The 22320-nt window shown below is 52.6% G+C and overlaps 9 protein-coding genes across 9 annotated transcripts; 5 read left to right on the top strand and 4 right to left on the bottom strand.

The window, feature by feature from the left end:
• Positions 1-262: 262 nt before the first annotated feature.
• Positions 263-2292, bottom strand: J4E90_004916 (uncharacterized protein; the record flags this gene model as incomplete). The annotated part of the gene is made up of 5 exons (XM_051434477.1): positions 263-377; positions 425-1861; positions 1909-1999; positions 2046-2206; positions 2258-2292. The coding sequence occupies 5 exons, from the start codon at positions 2290-2292 to the stop codon at positions 263-265; spliced, it is 1839 nt and encodes a 612-aa protein (XP_051291733.1).
• A 258-nt stretch (positions 2293-2550) lies between these two features.
• Positions 2551-3688, top strand: J4E90_004915 (uncharacterized protein; the record flags this gene model as incomplete). Its single annotated transcript, XM_051434476.1, has 2 exons — positions 2551-2685; positions 2816-3688. The coding sequence occupies 2 exons, from the start codon at positions 2551-2553 to the stop codon at positions 3686-3688; spliced, it is 1008 nt and encodes a 335-aa protein (XP_051291732.1).
• Positions 3689-4291: 603 nt separating this feature from the next.
• J4E90_004914 (uncharacterized protein) lies at positions 4292-5236 on the top strand (the record flags this gene model as incomplete). Its single annotated transcript, XM_051434475.1, has 1 exon — positions 4292-5236. One exon carries the CDS (start codon positions 4292-4294, stop codon positions 5234-5236), a length of 945 nt encoding a protein of 314 aa, XP_051291731.1.
• A 257-nt stretch (positions 5237-5493) lies between these two features.
• On the top strand, positions 5494-6741 carry J4E90_004913 (uncharacterized protein; the record flags this gene model as incomplete). Its single annotated transcript, XM_051434474.1, has 1 exon — positions 5494-6741. One exon carries the CDS (start codon positions 5494-5496, stop codon positions 6739-6741), a length of 1248 nt encoding a protein of 415 aa, XP_051291730.1.
• A 156-nt stretch (positions 6742-6897) lies between these two features.
• Positions 6898-8058, bottom strand: J4E90_004912 (uncharacterized protein; the record flags this gene model as incomplete). The annotated part of the gene is made up of 1 exon (XM_051434473.1): positions 6898-8058. One exon carries the CDS (start codon positions 8056-8058, stop codon positions 6898-6900), a length of 1161 nt encoding a protein of 386 aa, XP_051291729.1.
• A 600-nt stretch (positions 8059-8658) lies between these two features.
• J4E90_004911 (uncharacterized protein) lies at positions 8659-9603 on the top strand (the record flags this gene model as incomplete). Its single annotated transcript, XM_051434472.1, has 2 exons — positions 8659-8702; positions 8880-9603. The coding sequence occupies 2 exons, from the start codon at positions 8659-8661 to the stop codon at positions 9601-9603; spliced, it is 768 nt and encodes a 255-aa protein (XP_051291728.1).
• A 572-nt stretch (positions 9604-10175) lies between these two features.
• J4E90_004910 (uncharacterized protein) lies at positions 10176-10873 on the top strand (the record flags this gene model as incomplete). The annotated part of the gene is made up of 3 exons (XM_051434471.1): positions 10176-10178; positions 10227-10370; positions 10427-10873. 3 exons carry the CDS (start codon positions 10176-10178, stop codon positions 10871-10873), a joined length of 594 nt encoding a protein of 197 aa, XP_051291727.1.
• A 1190-nt stretch (positions 10874-12063) lies between these two features.
• J4E90_004909 (uncharacterized protein) lies at positions 12064-12983 on the bottom strand (the record flags this gene model as incomplete). Its single annotated transcript, XM_051434470.1, has 2 exons — positions 12064-12666; positions 12735-12983. 2 exons carry the CDS (start codon positions 12981-12983, stop codon positions 12064-12066), a joined length of 852 nt encoding a protein of 283 aa, XP_051291726.1.
• Positions 12984-14422: 1439 nt separating this feature from the next.
• J4E90_004908 (uncharacterized protein) lies at positions 14423-16168 on the bottom strand (the record flags this gene model as incomplete). Its single annotated transcript, XM_051434469.1, has 2 exons — positions 14423-15731; positions 15783-16168. 2 exons carry the CDS (start codon positions 16166-16168, stop codon positions 14423-14425), a joined length of 1695 nt encoding a protein of 564 aa, XP_051291725.1.
• Positions 16169-22320: the final 6152 nt, after the last annotated feature.

Genomic DNA, 22320 nt, shown 5'->3' with positions numbered 1-22320 from the left:
CGAGGCCATTCCGGTAGCTACGGAAATGATTGGTAATGACGTTTGAGGGGCACCTAGTCATTGAGCTTGAGCTATGGTGGGGTCGGACAACATAGGCCGCGGCAATAGACTCGTAATGGTATGGTACAACTTGCTTCATTCGGGGGTTTGTCCGCGCGGAACGTCGTGTGCATCTATCTAACATCCATCATTCGAAGCTCTCATGTACATTACTAAATACTACCGAACGTGATGCAGTCGCTCGAAAGAGACAAGCACGATTCTAGTTGACGAACAAGGTGTCGTCGTCGATATTGTACTGCTTGATGAGCTGAGCCAGCTTGTTGGCCTCCGCGGCGTAGTTGAGCTTGTTCAAGTTCTGAACCTGGTAACGCGGTCTGCAAAATATTAGCAGATATCAAACTTCGACGTCCACTACACTTACTTTGGCTGGTCCTGGTATGTCTCCATCTTCGCCCGCACCCTGAAGTTGAACGTCTTGCATGTAGCCTCTTGCATGACATTCATGAAGTTCTGCGTGTTGTTCTCATCGTCATCCATCTTGATCTTCATGGCATCGTTTGCCGACATGCCGACAATGTCCTGTCCAGCTTCGTCGAAACAGCTGAGCCACAGCGTGCCGGTGTGGTCGCCAACGTTGACGCTAAGCACATAGCGGTATTGAGGTTCAGGGAAGGTAGCCTGGCACTTCTCGCACCACCAGGCACCGGGGTTCTCCTCGATGACCTTCTTGTTGCAACCTTGCGTCGAGCACGCGGGGTATGCAATGGTAGTATTCTTGACATACAAGACAGATGCTCGGAGGCTTAGCCATGTGGGTGTGTCTTGGAGGTATGCTTCCTCCTCGATGACTGCCGAGATGGGCTTGACTTCGTTCTTGGAACCGCCTGAAGCCGAGGTCAAGTTCTGGTGTGTAGAAAATGTCGCAGTCTGTCCAGCAGCGTTGAACCATCCTTGCAGCTTGTGAGCCTCATCAATGTCTGGATCTACCATCATAGTGCCAGAGCTCAGCAAACTCAGGCTTCGTCCGCCAAAGTCAGAGACCTTGGCTCCCTTGAATGCAATGATTGATTCCAGCGGCGCTTCGAAGCTCTCGGCAGCTTTGCCCCAGATGGTAAGTCTGACAGACGTCTGGCTGTCATCGGCTAGTGTCAACTCTCGCTTGCTGTAGTCCTTGTTGGTGTTCTTCGATGTTATCGTAGTAACCTCTGCGACCTCCTTCAAAACACCGATAGTATCGACCGTTGCGTCCTTCTCGATGGTATTCAGGTCACCAATCTTGGTGAAATTGAATCGTATCTGTGGTTTGTTCTCCTGGTCCTCCGCCTTCTCAACTTCGGTATCGCGTTCGAATTGCAGTTCGTAGTCATTGGGCAGGTTGGAGAATTGCTTCTTCGCGAGCGTGACTCGGCAGGGTGCTGAAATGTAGTATACGGTGCCCACCTCGAAGACGGGGTAAAGCTTATCAGCGATTTCGGTAAAAGCCGTGGCTCGGATCTCGCCAGTGTCATCGAGCAGGTTTACGCTGAACAGCTTGCCCGTTCCCTTCTGGTTGTGCCATTCTTTCATATCGCTCTTGGCTGTGCATCGTGCGCGGATAGTCCACTTGTGTGCATATGGCGAGAGAGACTCGATAGGGTAGAGGTTGGGATGCGAGGAAGTACCGGGATTGCTCTGATGAGTAGGGAGGGATCGCTGCTGTTGTTGAGGGGCAGGCGCGGGCTTCGATCCGTAGAAGTTGTTGCCTGAGATGGCTGCGGGTTGTGCCTCAGCGGCCTTGGTGTCGAGAGCTTCGGGCTGTCCGATCTTGTCGAGTTCGCCGTATTGGGACAGGACCTCCAGTTCCATGATGATCAGGATGCTGGCAATTGTTAGGGCAGAACACTTGTAAGGGAAGAAAATACGTACTTCTTATCCTTGACACGCTGAGGGTTGTACTTGAGGAGGCGAACTATTGAGCCCTTCTTAAGCTGACCAGAAGTGACAATGTCGTTGGCGGCTGCACACGATTAGCTACGTCCGTATGGTGCCTGCGCTTGACTTACTTGTCGCGATCATAGTCTGTATGAAGTTGCGAATGTCGCTCAAGACAACACGGAAGCGCTGTACTGGGTTCGCCTCGCCCGCCTTGGGCTCCATGGTCTTGATCTGCACGCATTGCAGGACGGGATTTTCTACGAAGCAGCCGCTGGGCTGGAAGATGCTCCTAGGCGGTGTCAGAGTGCGACATAGAATTCTTCAGCATGCCAATACTCACTGAATAGCGCCTTGCGTAATTGCTCCCTCTGCCATGGTGACTGTGATGCGTGTGTTTGCGTGGTATTGAGATGGCGTGTGTCGGTGGCGGGCACACGTCGAAGATGAGAAAGCGCGTCGACGCGTCTCGACACGTGACTCAGTGGCCCCGCTCTAACCGCACCCACGCGTCCAAGTGGCTCTGGGGCTGTGCGGGGCTACGTAATTGGCTTGGACCCTTCACGGCCAGCTGCAGCTCACTCATACCAGCTTTCGCGTATATCGACTTTCAACACTACACAATCTACAGACATCATGGCGGACAACGACATTGCTACGCGCGCGCCCGAGAGTGATGCGCAGGAGAAGCCTCAAGAGCAACCTCAAGAGGCAGCAGCGGAGAGCGTCTTCCCCGGAGACACCAGAGCGCAAGAAGGGCCAAGCATGGGTGTAAGTCAAGTCATTGTCATGGGAAGCTGCATATGCATGCCCAAATTTCTGTTGCTCAAGACACCTTGAGTGTGTTGTGGAACCCTGCATCTAGTGCTCCAGCTCTTACTGCCATATACTGATTATCCAGGAACACTGCACCACAGATCGTCCAACACCTTCCGGCGAGAAACCCACCGGCGACCTCACAAAGCTAGGCGGCGTCGAATGCTACATCGCGAAACCGGCCGACTACCCACACTCGCCCTCGAAGCTCCTGCTTATGCTGACAGGCGGCACTGGCGTCAGGTCTACAAACAACCAGCTGCAGGCTGACAAGTACGCTTCGGAAGGCTACCTTGTCGTCATGCCCGATCAGTTCGACAACGACCCAGCGCCGAATACTGTTGATATGACAGAGATACCCAAGGAAGCATCATGGCTAGAATCGGTCAAGCTGAGGACCGCGGAGGGCATCAAGTCATTCATGATTGACATGTGGCTCGCTCGGCATACTCCCGAAAAGGTCCTTCCGCTACTTCACAAGGTTGTGGAAAGTGCAAAGGAAGAGTACGCCGATGCTGTTGCCAACGGTGGAGGAATCTATGGCATCGGCTACTGTTTCGGCGCCAAGTACATCCTCATGTTGGCATCCGAGCTGCCTGACACGGTTGCCTGGGGTCAAGAGACACAGAAAGATGTAGAGCAAGGCACGGTCAAGAAAGAACCCGTTCTCAAGGCCGGCGCTGTTGCGCACCCAACCATGACATACAAAGAGGACCTCGAAGCTGTCAAGTCACCCGTCTACATTGCCGCGGTCAAAGACGACCCTATGTTCTCGGAAGAAGACGCATTGACACCTGGTCGCAGAGCCATGGAGACGAACAAAGTCGAGCACGAGATTCAGGTCTTCGAGGGCGTACCCCACGGTTTTGCTGTCTATGGAGATTATGAGGATGCCAAGATCAAGCAGTCACAAGCGCAAGCTTTCGGTCAAATGCTGGGCTGGATACAGTCTCACTAAGGCTACTGTACAACAAATATACGTACCTTGGCATTCTTCTACAGATGCGTACAATGCGCACCCGATCCGACCATGTTGGTACCACGGCGTTACGGTAGGTAGGCATGGCGAAAGCCAAATCTGAATTCCATCTCATTAGCGACCCGATCAGACATGGGAAGCTTTTATGTCTTTGTTCTTTCCTCTGACGTGCTTTCTGTCTCATCATGCGTTCATACTGCATCTGCTAAAACGCATTCTAGTAGCAAGCTTATCTCCAACAGTCTAACCGTGGTATGCAGCAGATCTTCAAGACTGTTCCGCGTCGCTTTGAGTATCGTGCGTCTCTTTTACGCCCCAATTTGACAGCCTATGTGTAGAATGCCAAGATGGGGCGATGTACCCTGCAATAATCCTATATGGGTAACCACTTCAATGCACTGATCCCTGCTTCGACGTCATCGATCGGGATGCTGTAATTGCATGCAGAATTCCAAGACTTCGTATTGACCCGGCGTAACAGAGTTCTCGCAGCAACCGGGACGCAAGTAGACACATATAAGCTCGAGTTTCGAAGATTGCCTTCCATTGTCACTATCAGATAGCTCATCGCTTACAAGACGCATGATGTTATCGTTCCTTCTACTCGCCGTTGTCATCATTCAACTTCACTATGTTGCTGGCATTACAATCGCATCCTACCCCCTTTGGATAGAGCGGACGCCTCAGCCCTACGCCATCGAGAACTTCTACAACGGCAGTACGCCTGCAATTCTCATATCAGGTGGTGTCCCCGACATCCTTTCCAACCAAAGCGTCGACCTCAGCGCCAACGCCGAGACACCAAGTATTAGACAATTCGTCGATCACCGTAACATCCGCCTTATCTACGTCATCTGCGAGGTTTCGTACCGCCTCGTCGCCGATAGAAGGAAGGGTATCAACAAACTTGAAGATCTGAAGGGCAAGAGGATTGGCAGTTTTCTGGGTTCGAGTGCGGAAGTGTTCGTACACAATATGATGAGTAGTGTTGGTGTGAAGGATCAAGAGTACGAAGGGATTAATGCGTGGTGGTGCATGAAGACGCCGTGTGCAAACGATACTCTGCCGTACCTTCTCAACAACGGAAGCCTGGATGCGTTCGGTATTTGGGAAACTTCTGTCGAGCTCGGCGCTAGGGCTTTGGGGGATGACGCGATAATCTTCCAAAACGCATCAATCTACAGAGAAGTCTATGCGCTTTTCTCTACTACAGAAGCTCTCGAAAACTCCTCGAAGCGCAAGGACATTGTAGAGTTTGTGAGGGCGCTTGACCAGACACGGGACGTATTCACGAATTCGCCGAAGGAGAAGAATGTGTTTGAATATGTGGCTAAGACTGTTGATGCCGATGTGGAGGTTGTGGAGGCTGTTTGGAAGCACCATAACTGGAGTGGACGGTGGGATGATGGGATGATAGACTTTTTGGTCGAGGAGGATGGGTATCTAGCGAAGCAGGATAACAGGACGATCACTCCGAGGGAGGAGCTGGAGAAGATGTTGGACTCAAGTGTTATCGATGAGTTGTAGAGGAGGGTGTAGTGCCAATTGTTGGGAATGCATAGCGCACTACTTGATAGTGGGGTATCCGAGCTTGAGTGTGTGTTGCAAGATTATTTGAGTGTACTCACATTCAGGCAATTCTGTGTCGCTTTGGCCTTGAGATCACTGACACCGCGACATCCACCAGCTGGACCCTGCATGACTCGCGTTCAGTAAATTTCCAGGCCCCTCAACTGCCCCTCCAGATACTTTGCGAACACAACACCAACACTACTGAAATAATCATGGACGACCCGGAATTCGATACGCAGACTGATCTGCAGACGCAAAGCATCTTGCTCGCCGCCGCAAACCACGACACCGCCTCCCTCCGCAACCTTCTGCGCAACTCTTCCGCGAACGTCCAAGATTCCGAGACTGGTTTTACGCCTCTGCATGCCGCAATCGCTGCCTGTGAGCCCGACGAAGATGACGCAAAACGAGTCAACGGAGACACAAATGGGGAAGCAGCAAATGGGGCGGATAATACGAAGAACGAAATGGACAGCGCTGTAAAGACCATCAAATTCCTGTTCGAGAACGGTGCGATATGGAACGACTTGGATTCAAATGGCGAAACACCAGGATGCATCGCGCATCGATTGGGCCTGAAGGAATTATACGAGCTCTGTGTCGACGCAGGCGTGCGCGCAGAGATGCTGCTGAGTCGCATGGAGCAATACCAACTTCTGGGAGACGATGATTCAGAAGAAGAGGAAGAGGACGAGGAGGAAGATAAGGTTGAAGAGGTGGCTGAAGACGTCGAGGTAGTGGACATCAGTCAGGAAGAAGCGCAAGGCGACGAGTCAACTGAGAACCCAAATTACCTCTCTTCCAAGCTCACATTCGACCGCGACCGATTACTGGACGATTCCTCGAATGGAGTCATGATGGAGTGGGAGACAACGCTTATGCGCAGATCTGCGGAACTACTGGTACCGACAGAAGGGCTTCGCGTTCTGAACGTTGGCCATGGCATGGGCATCATCGATGGTATCTTCCAGGAGAAGAAGCCAAAGGCTCATCACATCATCGAGGCGCACCCAGATGTCATCAAGCGCATGAAAGAGCAGGGGTGGCACGAGAAGCCGGGCGTCGTCATCCACGAGGGCCGCTGGCAGGACATTGTACCGGGTCTTGTTGAAAAGGGCGAGCTGTTCGACGCGATCTACTTTGACACCTTCGCCGAAGAATACAAAGCACTGCGCGAATTCTTCACCGAACATGTCATCGGGCTCCTCGATCCTGCTGGTGGTTCCGATGGCGAGGGAGGCAAATTTGGCTTCTTCAACGGCATGGGAGCAGATCGCCAGATTGTCTACGATGTTTACAACAAGATCGTTGAATTCGATCTCTTCGAGGCTGGTTTCGACACAGAATGGGAAACGGTCCCTGTACCGAACTTGGATGATAAGGGTGAATGGGAGGGTGTGAGGCGGAAGTACTGGGTACTCAATGAGTACAAGCTGCCGACATGCAGTTTCATCGGTTGAGAACAGATAATTCCAAGAATTGATCTGGAGATGGATTTGATGATGAACAGTATTGGAGAATCTATCAAGCGACTACGGAGACTTTCCAGGCTCGATGAAGCGATTCTTCCAAGCCTTACTCCGGAACACCGCGCTGAAAATAAGATGCGATAATCTCTAGTTGCCATTCAAACCGTCCATGAGACCGTGCATCTGTAGCAGCTTGTTATATCGGTTCTGTTGCGGTTCAACCAACTGCTTTGCTGCCTCCACCCCTACGACAGGCATCGCCTTCAATCCATCATTCTTCAACTTCTTCGGAACCATCCTGGGATCCAGCAAACCGACTTGCACAAGAACAGAAGCTTGATCCCAATACATATGCTCTGAAACCAGCTTGTCTCCTCTTACCGCCACGATACTGACCATGGGTATCTCCACTCGCTTGTTCGTTGGCGGCACGCCTGGCAGCACCCAGTCAACCTCGTCCGAATGTGTAAAAGACACCACCATCTCGTCCACTATACGATTAACACCCATAGTCCTCGAGACCAATCGTATGGAAAAGTCATCAACCAAACTAGGTACGAAGAACTCTCCGTAAAACTCCGCAAGCTTCTTCCTTCCCACACCTCCCTGCATAGTTGGCAAAATCGTGACATGCGGGCTATCCTGCGTCATGTTCTTCACCACACTCATACTCGCGCGATCTGGGTCGTCGTCCTCAAACCTCGCATTCCAGTGGCTCAGCGCAATAGGTTCAAGATCCACGTTCTTCCCAAATCCTTTCCGTATACATGCTAGCGCTCTTGTCCATGCCAGGTTCGCCTCCACCTCTGAATACGCTCGCGACGATGGGTCCGCAAATCCCGTGGCACACTTCTCGTACCGATACAGCTTCCACTCGCACATATCTGGTCTTGGGCTAGACTGGCTGAGCCCCGCTACGTGGACTTGCAACTGATGCGAGTTCGGGTACATGGTCTTCGGGCTCGGTAACACGCTGGGGTAAAATGCTATGATGGCGCAGCATTTCGCTAACGGTTTCTGTGCTGTTTTCAAGACAACGCTCGCTGCGTCGCCATAAGCTATAATCGCGTAGTTCTCGCCCAGGTTCAAATTTATAGATAGTTCTTTGAGGGACCGGATGTAGGCTGTTTGGTTTTGCGTGTTGGTATCGTAAGGCAGGTGTTGCGCATCGTAGCCTTCTTCGCGCCAGGATAGCAGCGCTTTCTCTGGGGCTGGTAGAGCGCAGGTGAGATAAATGCGCGGCGGGCCGGAGTTGAATTTCAAGAAGCCGCCTGTTCCGGGCTTGTTGTCGAAGGACGTTATGGACATATTGGGCGATGGGGAAGCGAGTGTAGCTAGGCAGGCTCTGCCGAAGACGGATTGAGGGCGAACAAAACGGTCTTCAATATGCGGGACGGGTCTTCAACGGCTTTTCGTTTCTTGTTTCTCCCGATGCGCGTGGCCCTGATCCCCAGCCACATGCGACCAAGTTTCATGAGGAGCTCGGGCTTTGACAACGCGGGATGACGTCATGTTTGAGATCCGGAGTGGGGCACTCGCGTGGCATGTCCGCGACGGCAGGCAACAACGAGTGTTTGTATCGTGCTTATGCTCAAGGCCTATAGAAACGCCAGTGAGACCTGCAAGATGACTCATCTTCACGAACGCCCTTCACTCTTACTTCCCGGTGTATCCACAGGCTCTTCTGCTCTTCTCACATACGAACCGCAATGATAAAATCTCCGATTCACGTTCAGCTCCACAGCTGCTACAACGTCTTCGACGCATCAGGGGAGCTACCATTCAGTGTAGTGTTTGGTATTTGTCGGTTACAAAAGTCTGATACAGACCCTCGATCAATACTTATTGACACGGTCGGTTCAGTCTTCGATGTGCCTTACGCACTGGCGCATGGCCTGCTAACCCTGTATGAAGAACGCCCCGGGGAAGCTAGGCAATGGGTTGAAGTGGATGTAAGCTCGCTTGGAGAGGTTGATGCGAACAATCGAGGTTGCATTTCAGTTCCGTCCCGGGTTCATCGAACAAAGAGCTGGAGACATGATATCACGGTATATCTATGCGCTATTGATCTCCAGAGCGTGTTAGCGTCAGTTTTGAAGCCGGGAAAGATACAAAATAAGACTCGCAAGTCACGACCTTGGAGTCAAGAAATGGACATACAGTAACCAAGAGGATTTTGCCGACAGCGACGGAGATGGCGAGGAAGTGAGACTAGTCAACAGCTGGCGCCACGGTAATGCAGCTTTCAAGGTCGTCGATGACCTAAAGTTTCCACCGCGACTAGTGACGAGCATGTGTCTCGTCAATGGTATATCGTTGGAAATCACTGTCGTTAACAGTGGCTCCGAGACTGTGACCGTACAGTCACGGGGCCTGCAGAAGTTCCTCGTCCCATGGGGTCCTTCGGCTACCGAAACGAATACCCTCGACGGTCGCCGCAGGATCATTGATCAGTCAGAGCTGAATCGTCTGCCCACATCAAGTTTTCTCATCGTCAATGCCGCGACTGGTAAAATGATGCACAGGCAACAGACCAGCATCTGCCAATTGCGGCATGCGAAAACCGACCTGAGAGCCAAGATGGATGAGTTGGTCACTTTGAAACCTGGAATCCCATTAGTCAATTCATTCGATATTGGACGCACGCTCCGAAGCCTTGAGAATGGCCGATATATAGTTCGGATGCGTCCAAAGGGTTGCACATGGTGGTGTGGTGAGCTGGAGAAGGAAGAGGCAGAAGGTGACAGGGTTCCCGCCCGTTTGTGGAAGGGTTTCACTGTTCCAATCATGCTGGCTTCAGAGGATGAGTTGGACATAACCATCAAGGATGGGAAAGTAGATGGAAAGGTGTGAGATATGGTCGGTGGCTTCGCTGGTGCTAATGCACGCACGCTGACGTCATGCTGGATATGTCGCGTGGCATACGCGTGGCAGCATCGTTACTGACCAAGCGCGACATCAACTCGTACAACTCCATATGCTTGCTATAGACCCGCGACAGAATACTTCGGTAGTGATGGAACTGCACGAAGAGGTAGAGACGGCCGATTTCGGACCGGCGGGGCTTTTTGATTCGACATGACGCCATGTCGAAAAGTCCCCGTTTTACTAATCGACGTTGCTGCCGCGAGCTACCCTCTAAAGCTCCAGAACACATCTTAGATACCTGATCGTATTCTGAAAACCTTACAATGGCTTCATTCTTCCCTCGTGCAGCTTCTCGAGCTCTTCGCGCTTCGGCGCGTCCTGCCCTGCGGGTACAGCGTCCTGCTGCCCCGCTACTCCGTCGCGGGATCGCGCTTCCAACTGAGCAGCCACGACTGAGGCTGGGATCCATTGGTATGTAGTGTTTGGAGTATATCTCAGATCAACGGTACTGACTACGCGCAGCGCCTAACTTCCAGGCGAAGACCACCCATGGCGACATGGTAAGCTTCTCCGACGAATGCTGCGCAACGCATGCTTACTTCAAGTAGGACTTCCACAAGTTCTTAGACAACAAGTGGACTATCCTCTTCAGCCACCCTGCCGACTTCACACCCGTGTGTACGACTGAGCTTGGAGCCTTTGCGAAGCTCAAGGATGAATTCGATGCGCGAGGCGTCCAGATGATTGGCTTGGTACGCTTCTATCGGCTCATTGACGGATCAAGATCAGCCTACTGACCTTGCTATAGAGCGCCAACGACTTGAGCTCCCACGACCAGTGGATTGCCGACATCAACGAGACGTCCAACACCACCGTGCAGTTCCCCATCATCGCCGATGCCGATCGCCACGTCGCTTTCCTCTACGATATGATCTCGCAAGACGACCTCGACGCGCTCCAGAAGAACGGCGGCATTGCCTTCACCATCCGCTCGGTATTCATCATCGATCCAGCGAAGAAGATCCGTCTTACAATGTCATACCCCGCGAGCACCGGCAGGAACACCGCCGAGGTACTGAGAGTCATCGACAGCTTGCAGACAGGAGACAAGAAGGGCATCGCTACACCCATTGACTGGCAGAAGGGCCAAGACGTCATCGTGCCACCCAGCGTCAGCACTGAGGATGCCAGGAAGAAGTTTGGCGATGTCAGGGAGGTCAAGAAGTACCTGCGCTTCACCAACGTTGGGCAATAGACGGACAACAAGCGGTGGTGTAAGATAGATCATACGAAATGGACCTTGTAGAGTTGATCTTCTTCGGTTCTTTGGCCCGACAAACATACTCTTCCAGTCTTCATCGCGCGATTACGGTGCCGCAAGCCTGAACTCGAACAAATCAACTTATTGCTACCCGGGGTTCCCGCACTAGCGGTTCGCCTACTGCCGTGTCGCGGGTTTTAGTTTTCAGAAGCCAATGAGGTCTGTGAAGCCCTTTCAAACGATACTGTAAGTACATGACCTTCACAAGCATTATAACACGTACAATAAGATATCTAGACTCCAAAAGGCTAAGTAGAGGTCGGGGGTGGGGTAGGTCGCTTGCACTGCCCGTTGCACTGCATTAGTGTCCGACTACGACCGAGTGCCGATTTATCCGAATTCATGTCCTCGACACCGCCTGATCCGGCGATGCAAGAATTGTCGATTGCCGTACAAGTGATTGTATCGTGCGGCCTCGCGCGCAGCACCGTATAGCCCATATAAGACTAAAACCTCCAGCAACTTCAGGCTCTGTACCAACTCACTGCCACCCGTACTGGAGATCTTCTGAGCTCGCTTCGCATCGCCGTCTTCCTCTTCTCGTGTTCGCTTTCATCGACTGCACCAGTTTGATCACCAGTTGTGGCTCTAGCATATCTCGAAGCAGGAGAGTTTGACCGCAGGCCAATATCATCAAGAGTCATGCCTCCCCAGCCAACAGCTTGTATTTCATCCTGTGCAGACTCAGTGCATGATAGATACTAACATCATCGTCTAGCACCGCTGATTTCGTCCCCAAAGAGTCCTGCGATACCAAACGCACCTGACTCGCAATGGTCGAAAGAAGCAATCTTTGCTTTACTCGGCATAGTCGTGATGGTACTATTGCCTTTCCTTGGGCTCATACTAAAGATATGCATACACAAGCGTATGAAGCTTACATCTGAACGAGTACTTTGCAAAGTTTTGTGGCTCAGTGGCGTCGACATCGGGCACGACTAAGAAGAAGTGACATAGATACCAAACATCTTCATGCGGCGACCAGGGGATCATCGCTAAGAAGACAGTGGAGATTGAAAAGAAGTCGAGGCAATACCATCGTCCTCGTTTGCTGAAGGGTGTCAGGGCGCCCAGGGCTTTTCCGCATCTAACACACCAAACTTAGCCGCGAAGGAACTACTACCTTATGAGCAGTTCCTCTCTCTGGTCCTCGGATCCGGAGATGCCCGACCACGGAACCGCGTGGCCAAATCTGCCCCTGCCAATTCCTCCCCAATACGACGCTCTTTGGTTCGGACAATGTCAATCCAAGTCTCTTTCAGGTTGATGGGTTTAATTGCAAGTTCCCGGAGACATGAGGTGAAGGTGAGTGGAACTGAAGCTCGAATCTTTTCGTTCTTTCGCAATACCCAAGCTAAATCATTCTCGCCATCAAGTTTCAGATGATCTAAACCCCATTGTTCAGTCAGATTCATGCCGTCTATGAGGTCCGTGAGTGCGACCATGTCGTTGGTGTCGAGAAGACTCTGTGCGAACACCTCTAGAGTCGGGTAAGGCAGATCCATTTGGCTACGCTCGATGTTGGCAGGTATGCAATCGATATGCGCGTCGTCCGAGGGGATCAAGGTAAAGCACAGTGCTTGGCCTACGATTTTGAAGCGTGGGAAAGTGTGGAGTAATGATTGCATACCGGGTGGGCGGGGTGGATAGGTTTCGTAGGTGTTGACTGAGTTCAGAAGTGCGGACGCATCTCTGAGCTTTTCTGTAGGCACGCACACCTCCCAGTCCTAGTAGTTCAGGTCAGCAGTCCAAGGATTGAGACAATATAGAGAACGGGGTGTCACTTTGAACTTACCCTGCGTACCCTTCCAGCGCCGTAGTATATCAGAGCGGAAATACCAACGAGACAGCAGGCAATTCCAGTTCCCTCTAGTAGCTTTATAACCTGTAGAATCTCCAAAGTGCCGTGGCCCCCAAAACTTGGCTCCTCATCGTCGGCGTTTCTATTCATGAAAGCGGGGTCGTTGAACTGCTCGACAGGGGTCGGTTCGCGAAACAGCAGGCGATTGGTGTCCTGCTCTTCCTCTGTGGTATTATTTTCCATGCTTCGCTTTACTATACAAGTTGGACTGCTGATCAATAGAAGATGGATATGGCATATGCGCGGATGCTCGTCACGGGTCAAGGCGTTTGATCGCGGCTTTGTGGAAACGGCTGGCGATGGGACATTGATTTCGCAACTGAGAGACGTTTGCGCTACAGCGTAGCAAATGTTGTTGTCGCTGGGAGCTGCAGTGATGGGAAGGTGCTTCCAAGGTTGCTCGGGCCAAGTTATCTGAATATATCTACAAATCACAGCCATGACATCATGCACAGATCAGGACGACTGCAGCGTCTGTCGCTGGCAGGCGGCGCATCTGCATGGTCTTGTTGTTCCTCAATAGAAGACCCCATGTACTTGTTCTCGTAATGCTACTTAGCTTGAGTAGTTCCGCCCGTTCATTTTCATTCGCCCCAAGACGAAGGCATTGCTGCGCCACCTCTAACAGCCTTTCCGCATCTGGGCTCTGACCATGAAATTCCTTGGCACTCATATACGTTGCCACCTCGAGACGTGCCATTGGGCGCGTCGACGCGACTGCCCCTTCGACCCTTCCAAGTGCTACTTAATCCCCTCCACCTTTCCTGCTGGTTTTTCGAGGGAAACATCTCATCTAACATCACTACGACTGTTACTCCAATACCTTTCCAAACTTACTTACTTTTAAGTACTCTTCGTTGCTCTATACTTTATTGCATGTAATCATTCCACTTTGATCCCATTTAAGAAAAGGTTAGACTACAGGCCTCGGAAGTCGACTGGAAGCCTAAAGGGATGCTCCGCCTTGGTTACAGAGGCATCGTCTTCCCTAGGGCGACAACTTATCTCCCATTCCAATGCAAATGCCGGCAATACCCTCAAATAGTATGTTGCTTGGTCAACCTCAGACCTCGTAGTCCTAATCACACACAGCCGTCTCCCCCAACGCAACTCCTCCAGACGAATCTATCACCAGCCCTCAATGGTCTAAGGAAGCGCTCTTTGGTTTGCTCGGTATTTTGATCGTCGTGCTCATCCCTTGCGTTGGGTTCGCGTTCAAAACTTGGCTCGCCAGACGTCGAGGCATGGGCTTGTCGAGAAGGCATTTCTATAGTGAGTATACGCAGTACACTTCGTTGACGCGGTGCTGACAGCACACAGATGACAGCGATTCTACTGTAGATCATCCGAGACCACGACGAGGGAAAAGAGTACAATACAAGAGGGCTCGAAGCAACACGGTCATCGTAGTTTGCTGACGCTTTGGTGATGGGTGGGCAATAATGGTGCTGGCGGTACGACCGTTGGATTGGTTCGTGCCTTACAGATAACGCAAGAACATCGGCGTTGGGGACTTCTTGGCTGGGCTTTCATCCGGAATATTAGCGCAAACAACGTATGGAGTCTTACTGGCATGTATTCCTATCCGATCCCAGTATCGGGGTATCATGCGCAACCATCCTCTACATCCCAGCCGGTGCCGCGGACGACAGCCTGACAACCTGTCCTCCATCGCCTCCAGCCTCTTTCTTCCATCCGAGCACCTCGTCCTTGTTCCTCTCCTTGTTGACTTCCCACGGGTTGATGAATCCAGCGCTCAGGTTACCCGTCTTCACACCTTGGATGGCCAACTTCTGCTTCGCCTGCGCAATGTACGCATTCAAATAGCCTTGGGTGATGAGACTACCGCATATACACTCCAACTCCAGCAAGTCATACTCGTGAGTATACGGCTGCACCCCTTCCATGCCGATAAAGTCCGGGTCGATGTATGTCGATTTGCTTGTTGATGCATGATCCTGGTAGATGTGACCAAAGTTGCGACGACCTGGACCACGGTCTTGCGCGGCCATTGCGGCATTTTTGATGAGCGAGCGCGCTTCTAGGAAGCGAAATACAAGGACAGCCGCGTTGAGGTCGAGCAAAGCAGCCGACTTCGATGCTTCCCCTATGCTTCCAGTAAGGATGAATACCTTGCGGAGGAGTGACCACCATACGAGGGGCTCGCAATAGTTCCCGATTGGGTAGAAAACACGGTATTTGATCATGAATTCGGCACTTGGGTGGGAAAGATCCAGGTTCGTTATCCGACGGAACGTTTCGAGGTCTCCCCTACGAATCGCACGACACAGCGGTTCGAACACTTCCCGGAAGCCCACGCATGCAGGGTCGTTGTAGATGAGTTCGTTTGGGAAACGACCGAGGAGTATGTTGGCAGCGACAAGGCAGACTGCGATTAAGCGGCGTTGCTTTGGACACTGCCCGTGGCAACCTCTGTATGCTAGCTCCAGAACGAGCTGAGCTCCGTAGAAGTTCGTGTTGCTGAAGTGGTACCGCCCGAGGTAGTAAAGGAAGGTAATGCGCTCCGCAGCCGGGTAGATGTGTAATGGTGGTGAGGAGTTCGATATGTTGTTGAAGATGGTCTCGCAGCTCCCCAGCTTATCGGCCTGGAAGAGGGTCTTCAAACATATGTTTGCCATCTTGTAGATTCCAACCTTCTTCCCGTCAGGCTTACCGTCCTTGATACCTCCGGGTACAGTGTTGCGGTCGTTGAGACATATGATGAAGGCCTGTCGTACGATATTCGCCGCTCTCTCTGGCAATGACTCGCTTTGGCCGTCCTCATCCGCGTCGGTGGTGATGAGATGCATCGTCAAGTCCGGTCTCTTCTCTAATCCAATCGCTACTCTTGCGAATACCTTTGCATAATACATGATGGTGGGAAGCATCAGAATGCCTTTGGTAGGATGCTGCAATGCGCTATTTGCTCGTCTGGAGTCGCGTTAGCATAAAGTACTTTGATGGGTACTCCCATCAACATACGACTGGAGATCTGTCATCAGCTCGAAAATCAACACAAGATTCTCTGCGTCCATGTCTCGGAGAAAGGTCATCCATCCGACAAGGAAGGTGACCAGCGAACCCCAAGACTGAATAGGTCTGCCCTCCTCATCCTCAGACTCTGCAGTCTCAGTGACGACCCGCCTGACGAGATCCTCGAGACGTTTCTCAGACTGTTCGTTGTTTGCAGGGTAATTCTGCTGCAAGGACTGGATGAGCTCTTGATGGTCTGGCGGGAAAACATTGCCTTCGCCTGGCTCCAGCAGTACGATGGACTGCAATTGATGCGGATCTCCGGCTTGTATCGCAACGTTAACTGCCGTGCATAAGCGCGTCTCTACATCGGGTTGACCCCGGAAGAACGACATGGCTACAAAAGCCACCGTTGGTGGTTGAGGAAGGATTGAGCTAGAGGGTGGAGCGCAAATAGAAGGAGCTGCCCGCTTTCGCACTAGCGTCAGGTCCTAGCTCCAAACTTCGCTATCCGCCCCATCCCTGTCGACGATCCGGACGAGGCCTCTCATTCGTTCCATCAGATTGGGTCGACTTTGGCTGCTAGGATACTACTTGGGAAGCAGTAAACGTGGGAAGATTGACTTTCAATAATTTAAGGATACTTTCGACTACCCGTCTTGTCAGCAGGCGGAATCAAGCCAGCCCAACGATGGCTCAGTGCTGTCAAAAGCAACGTTGCAGCCCGAAAGGCTTTCACATGTCACCTGCAGGACAATGCAACGGGCCCACCGTGACATCACAAGTCGTAATATGCGAAACACAACATCGGAAACTGCACGTTTCCGCAAGGCTCCGTGTGAAAAGCTGAACGTCACGTAAAATGGATCAAGGTCATGCATATCAAGATGCCGCAGCCATCTTCTCGCGTTCGTCTTTCCATCTCCCTTCTCTCCCAACGAGAGAAAGTCATCCGTCACGATGGGCTACTTTATGAGCTACATCAAATACTTCCTCACCCACCCTATCCTCTTCATCTACGAAGTCATACAATATTTGCTCGACTTTGTGCTCTCGCCAGCACCGCCGCCACCGCATGCAAACCTCGTACGACCTAAGATCGCAGTCATTGGCGCAGGCCTAACAGGCGTATCCGCTGCATCGCACATTGTCGGCCATGGCTTCGATTGTCGCATCTTCGAAGCCGGATCCAAGAAAAACCTTGGTGGAATTTGGAGCCGGGTGAACAACACGTCTGGTCTACAAATCCACTCGCTCATGTACCGATTCCACCCTTCGGTGCATTGGAGCCAAGGATATCCGGATCGCCAGCAGATTGTATCACAGATCAGGTCGCTTTGGGAACGATACGGTCTTGAGAGTAAGACGGAGTTCAATATGCGGGTTGAGAAGGTGTACAAAGATCCTCACGGACGATGGATCATCAACGACCCCTCTCACGGACGATTCGATGGCGTCATTGCTGCGATTGGCACCTGTGGTGATCCCAAGATGCCTATGCTTCCGGGCCAAGAGCACTTCAGGGGCGAAATCTGGCACAGTTCCCAACTCGACGGTAAAGTCGCGAAAGGAAAGAAGGTCGCCATCATAGGCGGCGGTGCCTCAGCCGTCGAAGCCCTTGAATTTGTCGCCAGCGCAGAAGCAGAACACGCCAACGTACTGGCTCGATCCGAGAAATGGATTATTCCGAGAAACCCATTCATCGACAGTCTTCTCGCTTTCAACATATTCGGGATGGAGACCATCTTCAGTTGGATTCCGGAGTATATCCTCCGTCTCTTCTTTTACCGCGATCTCTACGACATTTCACCAGCACCCAACAGCGGAAAGGGTCTCTTCACCGAAACACCGATGGTAAACGACTCAGTCCTCGACCTCATCCGCTCAGGTGAAGCATCATGGCTCCGCGGCGATATCCTGGGCTACGACGAGTCTGGCACCGGCATCAAATTTAACAAGCGCGCACGAGGTGTCCCCAAGAACGGACCTGGTTCCGAGAAACTGGTCGAAGCCGACATCGTCATCATGGCCACCGGTTACAAGCGTCCAAGCCTAGGCTTTCTACCAGATGAGGTCTTTCAAGAACCATACGAACCGCCGAACTGGTATCTTCAAGTCTTCCCACCAGAACACCCTTCTATTTGCGCAAACAACTGCACCTACGTCAACGCCATCGGCACGGTCGGCAACTACCACATCGGCATCTACACGCGCTTCCTACTCATGTACCTCGTCGACCCTCTCGCTCGACCGCGTACTTGGTGGATGAAGCGCTGGATCGACATGACGCGGTTCATCAAGACCAAGGCTCCTGGTGGCGCTTTCGACTTCTTCACGTACTCGGAGCTCATCTACTGGTTCATGTTCACGATCGCGATCAACCCGTTCAGGTGGAAGTGGGCGGCTTTTGTGTTGTGCGGTATTGGTAAGGGATTGCCGTTGAGTGTGGTCGAGCAGGAAGACAGGGCAAGGGATGGCCTGGGTATGAGACATATTTTAAGCAACCATGATAACGGGGAGGATTAGACGTGTGTCGAAGCGCGATGTAACCGTAGATGTTTAATTCGAGAGGTTCTTCTTCCCCAAATATATGCTCGGGAGATTGTAACCATCGTGCGCAATATGGTTTAATTTGTACCGCTGTCTTGCTGGGTGTCTGATTGCTTCGTTCGTGGGGGTGACAAGTCAACTTGACTCCACGGGTCGCATCAAGGCTCTGATCCCTTCTCTCGCGGCATCTAGAACATCATTCAGGTAAACTTTCGGCTTCCAAGGGTGGGAGTGACGTGATCTCATGGACCCTTACATGCGCTTCCGAGCTTCTTCAAATTGCCATACGATGCAATCTCTCAACTAGACCACCTAAGCAAACTTTCGGCATTCCAGAATGGGAGTGACGTGATCTCCTGGACCCTGACAGCCGCTCCCGAGCTTCTTCAATTTGACTCACGATGCAATCTCTCGACTAGAACACCATCTAAATAAACTTTGAGCATCGCAGGGCGGGAGAGGCGTGATCTCAAAGACCCTGATGACCACTTCTGTAGTTCCTCGAAATGACAGACGATGCAATCTCTCGATTTAGCAAGCTTTCGGCATCCTGGGATGGAATTGACGTGATCTCAAAGACCCTGATGAGCACACCCGTACTTCCTCAAGATGACATCGTAGGCAATCTCTCCACTGGAACACCACCTAAGCAAAGTTTCGACCTCCCAGGGTGCGAGGAACGTGTTCTCAAAGATCGGTCCAAGGTTATTCCCGCTCCCGAGCCTCTTCAGTCTGTCGACGATGTCACGATGCAATCTCTCAACACAGATCACATGATCTGGGTCCGCAAGAACGAAGAACGTGCAGCGCCAGTTCTTTGAAGTCAGAATGAAGCGGGCTTACCAGTCATTAAATATCCCAATCTTGCTCTGTGAGGTTACTGTCTACCGTGTTCACTAAGAAAAGGAGCAGGCGGTGAGGTTTTCCTATCGATATCGCAGATTGCATGGTCGGTGCCTCTGCCACAAACTCCACCCCCTTTTGCACATTTTGAAAAGTTTGCTCGGATGCTCATAATTTACTGACTCTTGAGGGTATTCGGATGATACGAATAGAGTTGTGCAAAGAGGGACCGGCTGGGTACACATGAGGCGCGTCTGACCCCATGCATCGCCATGGCAACAGTGTTGCAAATGCGAAAGGCGCCGGGCAAAACCACACCGTGATGCGGAGGGATGAATCGCAAAGATTGGCAACGGACGATATGCGCGAGGGTATGTTTGGAAAATCATGAGGATGTACCCCGCGGGAAGACGAAACCGCGTTGCAGATTTAAATACACCCTTCTTTGTGGTGGTAATCTGAATCTGACGATGCGGATGCTCACCGGATGTCCCCGCAGTCACAGGCTGAAAGGGAAAGCGCATGTCACAGCGTCCCGCGTTGTCTCAGGAATCGCACCTTCCGAAAACGCCAGGCCGCAAGCGAAGGCGCCGCATGCATCGATGTGAAACCCGTGCTTCTTGTTGGACGCCGAACCCTCGAGGTACATTACTATAGTAACTATAAGTGAATCCTTTGTCACACGAAAGAGGGTCTGATGTGCAACGTGCTGGCCGAGAACGGGATGCACGCGACGCAAGGGATTGAATTTCCGAGATGGCTGATACTGGTGAACGCTTCAAGGAGCTCCAGGAGCTGTCTGGGTTTTCATGGTGAGTGACCCTCGGGCCCGAAACATGTCCCGCGATGTGTCTTGAGAATCATGGGCAGAGTTTTTCTTCACACAGAGTGTCCACCATGATGAAGCTCTTACTGCACATCATGTCGGATGCGTCCGGCCAGGTGCTGACACGATATGGACGACGAGACACCATGACAAAGAGTTACGGCTAAGCTGCCACCAGTGACGAGAGTGCAGATTTTCAGGGTCTCGAAACGCGAGGCCTGCTCTGGCGGCGTCGTGAAGCGGGTCCCGAGGTCTGGGGTATATGACGCAGACCCTGTGGTGAGACTCGCCTTCACCTATTTAGGTCAGGTGATGGCGCGAAGTCGGTTGTTTGTGTATACGAAGCTCGACGCGTCGCACCTGGCGACGAGACGATGGTTTTTCGAGGCGCTTGCAACAAGCGCCACAGGCTGGCCGTGCGAAGGCTTGTCGTGTGTCTGGCGGTCCACAAAAGGAGGGGTCAGCCCGTTGGTGGTGGGGTCCAGCCGATCGTGTGCCGTTATGAAGGTTTTGTGCAGAGGTATGGTGGGCAGAGCCGCCGTTCTCGAACAGCGACTCAGCTCGCCTCTAAATGGCACCACAGCAACTATGACAGCGGCCCCCGGCCTCTCCGAAAGCCATGTCGGGTCTGCGCTGACGTCTGTTGTTGTTGTCATGTTGTTGCGGCTCCTAGCGAGGGTCGGTGGTCGACAGGTCGACAGTTGTCTGAACTGGTTTGCAGCAGTAGGCGCAAACAGGCGGCCGAGAATAGCAAAGTTGGCAGTTCATCTCAGCCTTATTGCCTATGACGTTTGCAACATGTCGCCATCGCGATCCCAGAGGGAAGAGCTCGATCGCGAGCACGGGACTAGAGCGGTAGCGCGTTGGATGGAGCCATTCCTGTTTTATGCAGCCGCTTAGGGCTAAGGGGATCAGAGGGCGAACGGGCCGGGGTGAGCTCACGTCGTCAAGCCAGCGGCGCCTGCGACGTCGGTCTCGCTGCACCGAATACAGTCTGAAAATCTCCCGCCCGCCCAATGAGTCGCCGACAGAGGAGGCAGCCAATGGCGACGCGTGCAAGCCATGTTACAGCGAGGCGGTTCCCTGGCAGCGACGCCAAGGCTCGTCGCTGGGCCGTACGATGACGAAAGCATGCGCAGATGCAGACCGAGCTTGCCTGATCAAAACAGCTCGCGCTTCGTGAACGAGGCTGGAGATGGGGTAGATGATGCCGAATCTAGCCAGCGCTCTGCCGTAGCGTGCATAGAATCTGGATAGTCACGATAGTGTACACGGTGGGCAGAGAGGGGTCGCCGTTCGGTAGCGAGTGCAGCTGGTTTCCCTGGGAGACGGTTGGTACGTTACGCAGGACGGCTAGACGCTCCACGCAGCCCACGCAGAACCACTCCGAAGGGAGAAATTCTCTCGGCGGCGCGAGTTTAGGCGGAGAGCGAACGTATGGTTTCACGTATCGTGCTGGGCTTACAGGGAGCATCCATTCCGCTTGCGTCTGACCCGTGCCGAGCTAGGCAATTGCTTCTCTGGCAACCATGGCAGGAGTGCGCTTTGGCTGCTTTGTCGAGCTTTATCTGAGATCGAGGCCGGACTGAAGCAGCGCGCGTTGGAGCAGTGTGGCCGTGATGCCGTGCCGTGATGCTATTCAATGGGTACTGCGCGAGGTGGAACAGCTGCGAACGGTTGTTTACGGGCGTGCAGCGTGACTTAGCTGCAGCTGCACGGCGACTACGCGACAGCCTACGCGTGGGATCGCGATCAAATCATGGGCCGGTGTACCTGCGGCGGAATTAGAGGCTGCGGATCAACAGCACCGCTTGGGCGTGGGTGCATAGCCGGGCAAGCAAACTCCAGTCCCCAGTATTCTTTGTCCCGTGCTGAGCAGTGAGGCCTCCGGTGTGTGCAAGCGCCTAGCTCTCAAGCCCACGCCCTGGTCGTCGGCCCTAACCTGGCCCAGCAGCGGGCTACCCCAGCAACCACGGCATGCTCAAATCCAGTGCGTGACCGGGCTCCGCTTCTCTCTTCTCTACCCTTCTCGTCCCCAAGAAGGCCCAATCCCCTCTTAAGTTGGCTGAGCGGATCTTGGACGACGGTTATCGCCAGTATCACTACGGCAAGAGCTACCTCGTTCACCATCCACCTGCCGACCCTCTCCCGGAGCCTCCCAGCCTCAGCCTCGCCCATGTCCGGAGCCCGCCTGTAGCATCTCTACCGACATCGACACCATCACCACCAGCATCTTCAGAGATTGGAATTAGCTTTCCTGTCTTGTATGCTTATCGCCAGTATTGCATCCTCCCGTCCGACATCACTTCAGACCCGACGTGCAAACGC

The sequence above is a fragment of the Alternaria incomplexa genome (genome assembly GCF_024043165.1).
Source record: "Alternaria incomplexa strain BMP 0042 chromosome Unknown scaffold_6, whole genome shotgun sequence".
NCBI lineage: Eukaryota > Fungi > Ascomycota > Dothideomycetes > Pleosporales > Pleosporaceae > Alternaria > Alternaria incomplexa.
This window is presented reverse-complemented; position numbering and strand designations above follow the sequence as displayed.